At 34.6% G+C, this 14,416-nt stretch overlaps 1 protein-coding gene across 2 annotated transcripts in view; it reads right to left on the reverse strand.

The window, feature by feature from the left end:
- Window positions 1-14,416, reverse strand: part of Elp4 (elongator acetyltransferase complex subunit 4) — a 194,833-nt gene that overhangs the window by 102,356 nt on the left and 78,061 nt on the right. For both annotated transcript variants that reach the window (XM_006975863.4, XM_076570229.1), the window contains exons 8-9: window positions 3,107-3,215; window positions 263-369 (exon numbers count right to left, since the gene is read on the reverse strand). In XM_006975863.4, coding sequence (XP_006975925.1) covers window positions 263-369; window positions 3,107-3,215 — 216 coding nt within the window. The remainder of the gene's footprint in view (window positions 1-262; window positions 370-3,106; window positions 3,216-14,416) is intronic.

Here is a 14,416-nt window from a genome sequence, read left to right on the forward strand (position 1 = left end):
TAATTAAATGCTTTTGAAAGCCTGGGAGATACACACTGTTTTTATCATTTGAGTTTGGAGCTTATTTTTAATAGCTATTAAAACATTTTTTTTGCTGTACTTGAATAATAACATGATTAAAATGGAGGAAAACATAACAAAAATCAGTCTGTTATAACAAAAGTACTTAATTTGTAGCCTGAAATGTGTCTTAGATGTTTTATTAGAGTGAAAAGTAGGGGCGAGGGTAAGACAGTAAGCTAAAACGTAAAAATTCTCTTACCTCAATGGTGAACAGCTTCCTTTTTAACTTAAAAGCTAAGTCTTTGACATCCGATTCATCACAAGTCAAGTTATTAAGCCGCGGAATCTTCCGTATATGGATCAAACCTCATGGAAAGGAAGTTAAAAGACAAAGCCTTAAGTGCTGTCATCAGGGGCCTAAATTAAAGAGTCTTACAGCAGCATCTGTAAATTTACACACAAGCATCCTCCCTTTAAAACTGGAGCTGACTACCAGGAGCAGTGAAGCAAATGGTGTGATTATACTCAAGTAATCAAGCAGAATAAGATAAACAGAAATCCTTGAGCGAGGAAAACTAATTGCACTTTGGTTCAGGAGTACAGATGTAAAGAGGGATCTTAATACTTGTCAAAACTACAGCCGGTCTGCGTGTGATTTTCTTTCGTATTTACAGTAAGCAAATATGGCTATCACCTTGCATGCTGCCCACAGCACCACTGAGCGATCTTTATTTTATTAAATGCACCAGTAAGCAGCCAGCAAAACAAGGCTCTTGGGTTACTGATAACCTGCAAAACACCAATAATAAGTATTTCATTTTGTACACTGAAGAAAACTATATTTCAGCACAGTCTAAAATCAAACATTAGCCTGTATGCCATCCGGAAACACTGATTTTTATGGCACGTTAGGCCCTTATGTGGCCATTAGAAGCTCTGCAGCAACACTAGGTAAACCGTGAGCTCGGGGCCTCGTCAGCAGAAACACTTGCTAATCTTTCCTGACAAGGCACTGGAAGGCTTTTGTGTAGTTTCTGACTAAACTAGGGGTCAGTTCCCACAGATGAAGACATGGAAGGTTCTTCAGTGCACCTTTTTGCCTGACTCAGCTCATATTTAAAAATACCATCTCAGGGATACTGATCCCTGAACATGGAATATGAGATAGCAAATTTCAGATTAGAGCAGGCAAACCTTACTTACAGAACTGCTTGCTTATGTGTGTGTACATGGATGGTCACTAACGTATGCATGAGTTTAGATTTACAATGTAAGCCTTCAAGTAACTTCACTGTTACAAACAACTTCTTCAAAATAATTCATTAAAATAAGAATGCCTATATTTTAAATATATTATAATAAATTATTTGAGAATTTCATTGAATGTATTTTGATCATATTTACCTCCTACTTCTCATTAAGACTGTTAACAACTCATTAAGCTCTTAACAACTAAAATATCTCATACATACTTATTTAGTAAAATACACTTAACAGAGATAAGGACAGCACATTTCTCATTTTACCCTTATAGTATATGTGCTTGTTAGGTAATAAGTTAGAAGGCCTTATATAATTCATTAATTATTTTAAGGTTCTTCTTATTAATAGAAAACTTACAAATAATCAGAATTACTCTTATACATGGAGAATAATTTACTAATTCAGAGATTTTAGCACAAAGAATGACAGTTCAACCTTTGAACTGTTTTAACCAAAATATACGTAGAATATCAGTAAGTTTATAAATGAATGGCTATAAATGGTAATATAACTTACTAAGGTTAGCACCTAAATTGATTTTTTTAAAAGAAAATATAATAGTGATACACAACAATAACCAAATTAGTTTAGACCTCTTCTCATCATAGTGAAAAATGATTTATTTATCAAATAAATCTGACATAGGGTTAACCTGGACATATCTGCTCTGCGCATTTAGAGAGGTAAGCAATCACGCGGCCCACTGTTTTACTGTAGCTGTGGTTCACAACTTACAGTTGTGCAGCATTCAACAGAAGACTTGTTAGCTTCGGTTGTTTCATCATTGTTCTAAAGGCCGACTTCTAAAGCACTATCAATTATACAAAGCACCTTCATGCCCTTCTTACAGAGTCGTACGTGTTAGCAAACTAACTGCCTTGTTGTCACAAAGGTAGCAAACTTAAAGCAAGTTGGGAAGTCTTTAGTCTATTAGTTACATTTATTTAGAATACATAATTGGTAAAGGTGTTATTTATAACACTTTGTATTGAGTTTAGGCCCAAGATGCACATAAATACTAACCTTCTACTAGTCAAATCCTTATAAGAAAAAAAAAAAGATTTCTTAAAAAAATTTTCAATCAGCCAAATGACCAAAGTATTTTTAAAGTTTTAAAAAAGAGGATTGAGAATAGTCTTGAATGGTAGAATCTATACTTAGAATGCACAAGATCAGAGGTTTAATCTCTAGTATCAAAAGCAAATAAAACAAAACTGTAATGTAGTAAAATGCTAAGTCACTTCTTCTGGGTTTATGTCAGGGTGACAAAGTAGTATGTAACTCCCCCCATCCACCCCACTTAAGGTGCTAGTGCGGGGATTGAACCCATGGCCTTGTGCATATCAGGCAAATGTTCTACCACTGAGCTACATCTTAGTCCAGGATGCACCTTATGACACAGCTAGCTTTTAAAGTATAAACTTTTATACATATAATAGAAATGTTGCTAAGCTGTTACAGGTTGACCATTCATTATTCAAAATGCTTAGGACCAGAAGCATTTCATATTTTAGTTTTTAAAATTAGGGATATATGTAATATACTTATTTCAACTATGGTTGATATATATATGACTGATTTCATAGAAACGCTATGCATTGGCACAACAATACTTCAGACCCTGGGTTTGCTACATTCAATTATAATCTGCAATCTTAGTTTGACAAATAAATGGCTGAAATGGAATTAGTAAGCAGGAAGGGAAAAGATTTAACAGATGTGGGGTGCAATAAAATCCCCACTATGTTACAGCAGATGTTCTGACTAGACCAGGAGTATGCTCTCAGGTACGGAAGAAGCACTCAGAACATGTTCTGTTCATGAGAAAGATGATACTTACCATGATAATCCTTATATAATGGGTTGGTTTCACTCTCTGAACCAATAAAAGATTCCAGACCAACTACTGTATCTGACAAATTTCTCACACGAGTAGTAATTGCTCTATTCTGAAAAACACAGAAATAGAATTCTCATAATTAATTACAAAATAAACATCTATACAGAACCACTATTTTGAATACAAATTGTAGTGGAGATAAGAAATATTCATAAATAAAAGCTAAAGCTACTAGAGTCTGAAAAGCAGACGGAATAGTCTCCTAGTTGAATGGCTTGATCTATACAGGTATTCTATGTTAAAGAGTGGAAGGCAAGGTGAACGTATTAGACATATTGGAAACAGAGAGAAGTCTGGCTAAAGGGCTGCCACATGGCTAGTTCTGGAGTCTGCTGCATCCCTTCCCAGATACTACCATTGGCTCTAGAGCACAAGCAAAGGCAAAGAAACTATGACCAGCACTGACCAATGGCCAACACCTTCTTCCTGAACCCAGCTTGAGACGAACTCCACAGTGCTAAGCAGAACAGCTTGGGAAATGTACTGGTGCTAGATTAGAATACATCAACATGGTTCTAAGCACAGAAAATCCAATTCCTAGACAGTAATGACTCAAAAGTCCCCCCCCCGCCCCGAATTCATGGTTAAGAAAGCGAAATCATTGCAATTATTTTACTTAATAGAAATTCAGTATTTTTTGTAGCTTCTGACAGGGTGATAGCTAGAAAACCATAATCCTGTAAAACAATACATCAGGACATTTTTGCTCTACAGATACAGATTTGTTGAAACCAATCATTATTTGTGCAATTTTGGGACTCTCATTTTACAGACTGGTAGTATCCATTACTTTAAAAACTATTTAGAAGAAAAGAATGTGAGATGTAAGGCAGCCAAGAAAACTGGCCTGTTCAGTGCTATGTCTTCTGTTAAAGGAGAGACCACAAAGATTTTCATTTTGCAAAAGCTTCATGACTATTACTGGGTTTAGTGCTGTTCTTCTGTTTCTTAAGTGCCTCTGTAAAGACTGATGAGAGTGGACCTAAAAGAGGGTATGCTGATACTATATGATTCAAAGGGGATGCACAGCAGTTTGGGTTTCCAAACATTCTGCTGAAATAGTTGGTTAGCTCACACCTCAGGCAGTATTTGAAGCTCCTCCATAGAGGAGGGCATGTTGTGTGGAAGACGGTTCAGCCTCTAGTCTTTGGTCTTAAAAGGAGTGTAAAAAAGTTTTCTTTATCTTTAAAAAAACTTTCAATTATGTGGGCACACTAAGTATAGAATACATACAAAATCAGCAAATGGCTATTTTTCTTATGGCAATTCTTCACTCAATGGTGAGAAAATAATCCAGATTGATTCCTTCCTTTCAGTGCTGTGCCACAGGGAATGGTACTACTCCAGGAATAACAGGGGCTTCAGAGGCCAGAAACATCTCTCAATATTTCTTTAGCCAAAGACTATTATATCAAACTCATCCAGGTTGGGTTTCAGCCAGTTATTCTTCACCCAAACAAAAATGTCTGCCAGACATTCCAACAGCTGGGAGACAGTTCACAATGAGTCAACTTGAAAATGATTCATTGTGCTGAGTACTGAACAATGTTGGGATGGGGGTGGGGCGTGGCTGCGTTGGTAGGAAAGGGTGAGAACAAGTGGGAGATGAAGAAAAACCATGTGGTTCCCCCATCAGGAAGAATCTTGGATACTAACCAGCAGGCGCCTATCATTTCATTTTTAGTATAAATTCTACTGAGAAGAGTACTCATATCACGGACCTTCAGATGAGCAAGAGCTTATCAAGGCAACTGACAGTATTTCTTAATCAAAAGGTCAGATTTACTTTTATCTATAAATAAAAAGCAGAGTCTTTGTATCTAAATTCTAAGTTTGTTAGAGTTCACCTACTCAAGATTTCAGGCATATCAACTCGGGGCTTCTCAATTATATGATTAGCAGAACTGTAAGGTGTAAAGATGAACTGATTTCCACTCTAACAGTAAAGAAGCGCTGTGTATTTAAATGACTAACTGGACATTGCTATTTCCTTCTTTCAATTAACCCTAAAGTTAACTAATAAACCACTAAAAGGCTGTAATATTTATCAATCTTTTAGGTCTTTTTAAAAACAACTTATAAAACAAGTGATTAATTATATTCACTCAAGAAAACTAATAAATTCTAAATATAAAGTAGCATGTACAGCCTGATTTCAAAATTTCTCAGAGATATGTTCACTCATTCATGTATCTTACTTATTGTATTTCTAAGTTCTACATTTGTATCACTGTTATTAATTATAAACTAAAATCTATCTAAAAAGCTATCATCAAGCTTTATGCTAAGAATAAACATTTAATGATATTGTTATCATAAGAGAGGTTACATTGAACAGTGATCTTACTGCCTTCTGCACAGCTATTTGCAAAAGTTGGTGCAATGTGGCTAACCAGCTTAATTGTGAAAATTATACAAATATATGAAATCATCTATACAATAAGGATGGAAAATTATAAAAGAACAACATCTGTTTTCTGACGAAGATAACTTTATTTTTTTATAATAAACACAATGAGTCTCTACTTATTTATAGGAACATAAAAAGATAATTGAGCATGGAAATGATTTTTTTTTTAAAGATTAAAAAAGATGTGATTGCCTGTGTATGTTCAAGAGTAATTGTTCACCAATGTGGTATTATCTTAGAGCCGTGCTTATTACAAGGGCCTTCAAGTCTCTGTATTAATACTAAATGGTCTTTTATAGATAAAGATAGGTGAATTTACATAAAAGAACAAAAATTGATGCATTTAGAAAACCCTTGAAAGCATAATAATCACAATTCAGTTTGCTAGGAATACACTGTATGTAAAAATTATCATACAGTCAGTGGTGCTCTGAAATCGTTAGCATAGTGCCCAGAGTAGGGATTTTGACATTAAACTTCTCCATTCCTTTCCTCCCGGACTCTAAGCACTTTTATTTATTAGCAAAGATGTGAAACTTTCTGGTTTTCAGTTGCAATGAAGAAGTGACAGAATCTACCATCAAGACCTAAGAACACATACAATATTTCTATTTTAATTTTGGAATTGCTAAATTAAAGTTTCAAGGGAGGAATATTTGAATAAGGATATCAGAACTTAGCCATTATGACTAAATTAATGGTTATAGTGCACATGTGCCACAGTGACATCACCCAAGTATGTACAATGATATTGCCACCCCTCCTCCTTGCCCATCTGGATAGGAAAATCTAGGATGACTCAAAAATCCTTCTTCTTCTAGACAAATCTCCCTTTGCTCCTGGGTGAAGGTTGTCAGCTCTGGATAGGAGCCAAGACATGACTAGGAGGGAAGCCAGAAGAGAAGAGAGCTGGTGTCTAGGAGTTTTAAGAGTTTGCTGGCAATCTCGGAGGGCATTGTCATAAGTTGCAGAAAGGGCCCTTAATATTCTCTGTTCCAGTGTAACTTCTTAATTGTGTAAATTCAACTCACATCAGATGCTGCTGCAAATAAACAAGACGAACTACACTACTCAGTTGTCGGCCATTTTATTGTAATTTAGATTCACAAGAACCTGGTGAGTTTTTGCTTTGACTGTTGCTTGTTTGCTTTTAAAGAATGGTAGCACATTTTCATTTAAGATATATCAAATCTATGAAATGGATTTTAAATTCTCAAAGATTAATTTAATACTTCCTTTCAACTCAAAGCTAATAAAGTTAAAGTAGGAATTTGAAAGTAAAAATTCCACTACTGTCATGTAAAGCTAGCACAATTGTTCTAACACAAATCTAAGCTATCAGTTAGCAGGGACAGTGACACTTTAAACTCTGAACATTCCTTTACTTTGATGACACTAATTACCACAACAATAAAAAGGACACAATTTGTGCCAGCACAGAATAAATTTCTAGTAAATATTTTAACTTGAGGATTAAAGAGTAATCAGTTTTTTAATTTCCAAGAGACTTCCGAGGAATAAACCAATTGAAATAAAGCATACATACATTGTCTCAAGAATACACTCGGGTTCTTCATTTATACTATCTAAGAAAGATAGCAAAGAATATGAGAGAAAAGCTCCCATTTGAGGGCGGCATGAACATTAGATCTGGACAAAGCATGGCTCCAGTTGGAGAAGGAAATAATTCCTTTCTGTTTGGCCGGTATATGACAGGAGGTGTACATGTGCATGGAGAACTCCCACAATTGAGCTTGGGATACCAAACCTTTTTTGAAAAATGCACACATTTCTTTGTTATGAAATCCAACACTAAAGTTAAACAAAGGACAAATCCAGGGATATTTGAGGAAGAATACTTTTCATAATTTCTTATGTGCTCAATTATATTAAAATGAAGACTATGAAACAATATGATTTTGACAATTCTGTTTATTATTTTTGAGCTTAATAAAGAATGTAATTTTATCTGATAAAATTATACTAATAGACTTACAATGTCTATTAAATTAAATCATTACAGATTTAATGCTTTTATTAAAGTTCACAGCTTATTTTAGAATATAGAGAAAACTTTTTGTAAATAATGTAATTTAAGTGGAACCTATCTCTTGGTATCATCTCATAATAACATTCATGCAAGGAAATAATAAAACTACCATTTTTTCCCTAAAGCTTAAAACATTGCACAAAGGAGCTGAAGGCAAATATATTTCAGCTTAAGGAGAAAGAAACAGTTGCATTTTTCATGTCTTACTAGTAAAAGGCAATGAAACCACATGTTTTTGTGTGCTCTATCTGATCTCTCACTTAGTATTCTAACTTTGTTTTGAAAAGGCTGGTTCCTGGTTTTAGAGCATGATTTTAGAAATACCATTTGTTTACAAGGGCAGAGTATATATTTATACAAGTTTTGCTTGTTTTTCAGTCAACATTCAACATTGATATAAAACATTAATAGAACATGTTCTAAATACTCAGAAATGGAATGCAGAAAATAAAAGGTAGGCTAGAATAAATAATGGTATATAGTATTCAAAATCAATTTCAAGCTCTCCCCAAGACTTTTTGCCATCTATTTTTACAATATGGAAGTTAATCAGATACCTTGGTTCTTTATGTAAAAAAATGTTTCAAGTGATAAATTCTACTTTACTTTTTTGTCTCCAAAGCGGAGTATCCAGTTAATGTCTGTGATGCTTTGGCAGCTTAGAGATACTAAAGTTTAAGATCAGTTTAGACTCATACCACATTGAGTATAAAATGATAGCCTGTCATTGGGAACAGGCAGCCGAGCCAGGTCCAGATGGGAGACTGGCTGGGAAAAGGCGGAGGCAGGTGGGAAAGTGATGGGAACCTGACACAAGACAGGACTACTCCCTCTGCTGGCAAGGTCCTCACCTGCTGGATTTTAACTAATGACTCGCTTTTCTTTCATTATTTAAGATATAACCAATACATTATTTAAAGTGTCCCCTTTTAGTCTCTGTTCTATAGCTACACATTTGCAAATACCTTACTTTCAGCATATGAATTTTTCCAATATATAGGAATCCAATGTTTCACCAGGAGGTCTAATTATTTATCTCATAATTTAATTACATCATAAGCATAAGCAAATGTAGAACTGCTTTATAATGTAAGCTTTCTAAAATTATGCCTTTAAATCATACTCCTTGATATAGATATATCTATATATACCACATATGATTTAAAGAAAAAGTCTTGGGCTATGGATTTCCCAATCTCTTTCTCTGGCTCTGTGTAATGCTCTGTAATGAAATAATATAGAAATGAACCATATAAATCAACTATACAGGGAACAAGGAAACAGCATGTCACAGCAAAACAGCATAGATGTACAGCGCCAAACCTACCCGATAATCTAATGAGCTGAACTTACAGATTTTATGTACTAATATTAAGAACTAATGATTACACAAAAAACTAGTTAAATTTTATAGAAAAATTATTCGATATCTGGTTTTCAATGTAAGTTAATAGCTGCAGCAAAAACATTTAGTAAAAATCTGTTCTAAGATTTTGGCCTACAACCAGAAGCTCCCAGAACAGGAGGGATCAGCTTTTTCACCCACTGTTCTCATCTGAATCCTGGCTTAAAAGCTATTCCAGCTCCCAGCTTTCCAGAAGGCTCCATCCCAGGAATCCTTGCCTGCCATTTGGTTTGCTGATTTTAATCTCTCAGGACTTTCTTAGTGGCTCTACTCTGCTGAACTGGCACTTGCTTCTAGAAGTGAGTTATTATTAAACCTGTAGGTCAATTGTGGCACTAACAACTCTTTGGAAGCTTTCAGCCACACTGTACAATTTGATAGTCTAATTAAATATTAATTCTAAGTGTTACATTTTGTGGCTAAGAGCTTTTATTTTCCATCATCAGCCTGGAAGAGAAAGAGGTTACAAGGCTAATTTAATCCCTCCCTTTGTACTCCCCAACATTAAAGATTAACTACGTAGGGTATGAAAACATTATTAAAAAGCTAGAACTCTTTATATAATAATAATGTAATTAATAGCAAAGGGCTAAAATATAACATCAGGGCATAATATTTGACCTGGTACTTAAGCAGCTGGAAAATATAACTAGTAACAAGCACATTTGTCTTAGCATTAATAAATAAATATCTCTTATCAGACACTAAGCATGCTTTAAGAAAGGTAAGCATCCGAGTAAGAAAACAGAAATAATTCAAAAGTCCTAATTTTCTCACAAGAATTCTTCAGATAGCTTGTAACACAAAGGATAAAAGATTTAATAATTTTACTTATGAAATACACAGTTACACTTCTACCTTTTTTTTAATACCAAAAAAAAAAAACCCTATGTAAAAATAATGTCAAAGGTCCTTCCCCACTCTGCTGGTTTCCAGCTCACATATACTGAACACACAGGTCCATGCCTGTTTCTGCTCTCACAACAGCTGTGTCTCTGCCCAGACACTGGTCACCAGAAAGAAGATGTGGTCCAGCAGCCAAAGGTCCCATATGCCCCAACAATGACTCACTCTCTATGCCATGAGACACTCTACTCTTCATACACTGATGAATTTCAGCTTGGCCCTAAACAGCCTTTTAGCTAATAACAGCTAACACTACATATCAGTCACAATATGAAACAACATCCTAATTGTTTTAGAGAAAGTGAACACACACACACACACACACACACACACACACACACACACACACACACACAGATTATTTTCTTTACAATATACTGAATATACTTCGGTTACATGAAACACAATAAAAAGTGTTCTAAATGGTATTTTTCCTTTTTAATATGAACACAAATTTAACTGGCAGTTACTACATCCTTCTCATATTTAATGTGTATAACTACATTAATACAAAAACGCTCCATGTACTGCTGTAGGAAGAAATTCAGTAGGCAAATTATAGATAATGTGAAGTGTAAAAGTTTCAGCCATTTTGACCAAGAAAACCAGTTAAATATATAGTGCATGTATGATGCACACAAGCTGTGGCAGTTTTAGACTATAACAAGATGCTGCTGATATGCATACTGAACAGAAAACAACTGAGTAATCTAAGAATCCCAACCTCTACCAAGAGGGTTGAAATAGTTCTATTATTTGCTATTTTATGGAAAAATCAACTATTTTTACAGCTTACTAGACTTACATAAAGTTACTAGAATTTGACACATACAGTCTAAGACTTAAATGAGTTGAATATAATTCAGTTCACTTGAAAAAAAAAGTTCTTTTCAACCTTGTAAATGTGTCATTTCCCTACAATCACTTTTGGGTCAATTAAGATCTGAAACTATTACAGGTTGGTTATTAGATGACAATACCTTGATTAAGAGAGGAATCATGAAGGAAATGACACCTAGAATATGTAGCTTATTTATCCATTAGTATGGGTAGCTATGATCAGGAGGTTACGTCCATAATGTTCATCCTTAAATATTCTCCTTATTAAAGTAGAGTTGTAAAGATTATTTAAAACCATGTCTCTCTTTGTGGGTGTGTGTACATGTGTGCAGGTGTCTGTGAACACCAGAGTAGTCAGACCCCATGGAGCTGCCTGACATGGGTGGTGGGAACAGAATTCAGGTTCTCTTGAAGAGCAGTATGTGCTCTTAAGCAGTTACCCATCCCTCCAAACTCACAATGTCCCTTTAAAAAGCCATTTAAATAGTCTAATATGTAAGATAAAATAATTTAAAATATGCCAATCTGTTCCTGTAATGATTATCACAACAATTACAGGTAAAAATATTTTTCAAAATTTTATAGTTATAAACAAAAGTTTGATGATTTACCAAGCAGTTATATTTAACTCTTTACATTAGATCTCATTTATTCATCCACTCATTTATTTATATGTATATGGGCACATGTGTTTATTTATACACAGCATGCACATTTACCCATTTATTTGTTTGTATATGGAATTTTTGTGTTAATTTATTTATATATGGGCACACACACTATCTATCTGTCTGTCTGTCTGTCTGTCTGTCTGTCAACTACCTACCTACCTACCTACCTATCTATGGTCAGAGGATAATTTGGCAAGAGTTGGTTCTCACTTTCCACTAAGTGGATTCTGGCAACCAAACTCAAATTGTCAGGGTTAGTAGCAAACACCTTTGACACCTTCACTGTCTTATTTCTTATTTAAGAATGAAAATTACTTCTTACTTATCTGAAAATAAAAGATAAATTTAGAATACCATTGGAGTCTACTTGCAAAATTCATATTAGTGATTTGTAAAGGCAGGCATGGCTTGACTTGGTTTAGCTGGTAAAATTCCGGCACTGGACCCAGTGTTATAGATGGGAAAGTTTCTCTACAGACAAATGTTCTGCATTACTCATTTCTGTGGCTTCAAAGCTCTAGTATTATATTGATATTATCGACTAATCTGAAAAGCTCTTAGTTAAGGTAACAGTTTAAACCTCATTCAGTTGTTAAGAGATAGGGTCGCCTCTTTTTTAAAGCAGGAAATGCATTTTCTTTGGTACGGGCCCATTAGCAGTGGTTAAGTTTTGTTCAATGAGAAGCTTGGGTAAATGCTCTAAGGATCATATCATTGGAAGAGAGTAACTATGTGATAAAAACACTGGATACAGATATCAAGTAACCAAGTTTCAATAACAATAAATAAAAACATGCTGCAGTCTAGTTTTAAATTTGCAGTCTGTTCTGAAACAAAGAAAGCTTCAGCAGTTCAGGCACTGATGTTTCTCAGCAAACACAAAAGATTTTCACCCTGCGTTATCACAGCCTGAGGAACACTGTAGGTTATATTGAAAAGTTCCTTAAAGAGTGTAGATTTGGACAACACTGATAAAAACTAGCATAATGAAAAGTAAATAGTCTTTGAAAGGAAAGTTATGGGAAAGATATAGGAAAATAACCCTTCATTTTAATACCAAGTGTGCCAGTGTTTACTTTCTAACAGTTTTAGGTTAAAGTGTTTTTAATCTATAAAGAAAACACAAATCAAAGATAACCTGTCATGCTGCGTGAGAAGTATATGAGCCACAGGAAATCTTTTTTTCTTTTGCTAACAAAACTGTATTTAGGCATAAAACCAAGTGTTTATTTCCTGAAAGAAATATTACTGCTTCTCCTTTTTCATAGGCACACAGCTGTCACTGGAATTGAAAATAAAAGATATAAAATGTTTACATAATTTTGAGATAGATAACAAATCTCACCAATAGTTAAGACAATTCCCATGTATAAATCAGAAAGAAATGAAGGTGTCATATCTGACTAGATATAGAAATTAAAACATGCCATTTTAAAGTACTTTAGTTACTTTGCCAAAAATAAATCTTGCTAAAAAGCATCAAAGGAGAAAAACATTTGTTCCCAATAGTAAGTGTGTGTGTGTGTGTGTGTGGGGGGGGGCAGGAGTACAGTGCATAATTAGGAAGATAATAATCATTCATATAGTCATTTATACATAAAGTTTTGAAAGTTAAAATATTCTTACAATTTAACATGTAGAAGGGTTTAAAGAGTTAGTTACTTTTCTTAGATATAACCTTTGTTTTCAATCTATGATAACTTGGAGTCAACGAGAGTGGATAGCTAAGCCGTGAGAATGTGAGCATCTGCCGTTATTGTCACTAAAGGCCTGTCTACTGCCCGAGTCGGAGAGACCACATGCTCGGCTGTCCTCTCATCTTGCCATCCTCACCAATTAACTATTAACATGGAGGGCTGTACACATGCTCTCAGGGGCTCTTTAACAGGCTTCTTGGCGAGTGGAACAACTACTCAGCAGGGATGTGGGAACAGAGTAAGGCTGGGATGTAGGGCACTACCGTGGCTCTGCCCTAGTCACACTGCACCCCACAGTTCAATACGTAACAAGCATCATCTGCAATGAGGCCATCTTCACATACATTTTAGGATAATGTCTTTGGGTAGATATTAAACTCTACTCTAGCAAGAGAGCTATGAGTAATACTACTACTTCATAAGGAAAACTAAAACTACACTTATGTCTGAAGACATTCATAATTACTTGCTAAATATTTTTAGTTCCTTAAAAATGATATTTAGAACTTACTTCTTACACATTTACTTCAAAGTACACTATTGTGCTGTTATAGAAATAACCTTTAATTCAAAGGAGATAAAAAATTTCAAGTTTAAAGTTTTGAGACTGAACATAAAATACTTCAAATAAGAAATTTAAAATCACCCTTGTTCATTCTGCTTAGAAGTATCATTACAACAATAAGTTAAAATCAGTTTTGAATCTATTATTTTCCCTATTTTAACTTCTCCCCCTCTTTTGCAATTTCCTTAACTATGTGTTCCTTCCCTACAATGAAATTACACATGGGAAGCATGCCAAAAGTACAATAAAGGGTAACTAATCATTACTGTACAAGTCTGACAGAATGCTAATAACTAAGATAAGAACACTGATTGGCTGTTTTACCACTCTAAGAGATGAAAATATTTTATATACTCTTAGTCTAGTGCTAATTTAAAGATGCTTAATTATATGACAAAATTTCCAAGGATATCAAACGACATTTCTTTTTCCTGACAGAAACAATTATCAACACCAAAGCTCAAATATCCAACACAAGTACACACACACACACACACACACACACACACACACACTCACACCATACATAGGTGAAAAACCACCAAAAACTTCAAAACACCTAGAACAACAAGAACAAAAACACCCGACCCAAACCACAAGCACTCATATTAATTTTTGTTTAGCCTATCTTTCGCATCCCCGAGTACAGTGAGTTTGTCATGTTAATACGCTATCTCCATAGATACCTATCATGCCTGCTGTATCT

This window comes from Peromyscus maniculatus, chromosome 4, assembly GCF_049852395.1.
Source record: "Peromyscus maniculatus bairdii isolate BWxNUB_F1_BW_parent chromosome 4, HU_Pman_BW_mat_3.1, whole genome shotgun sequence".
In the NCBI taxonomy this organism is placed as follows: Eukaryota; Metazoa; Chordata; class Mammalia; order Rodentia; family Cricetidae; genus Peromyscus; species Peromyscus maniculatus.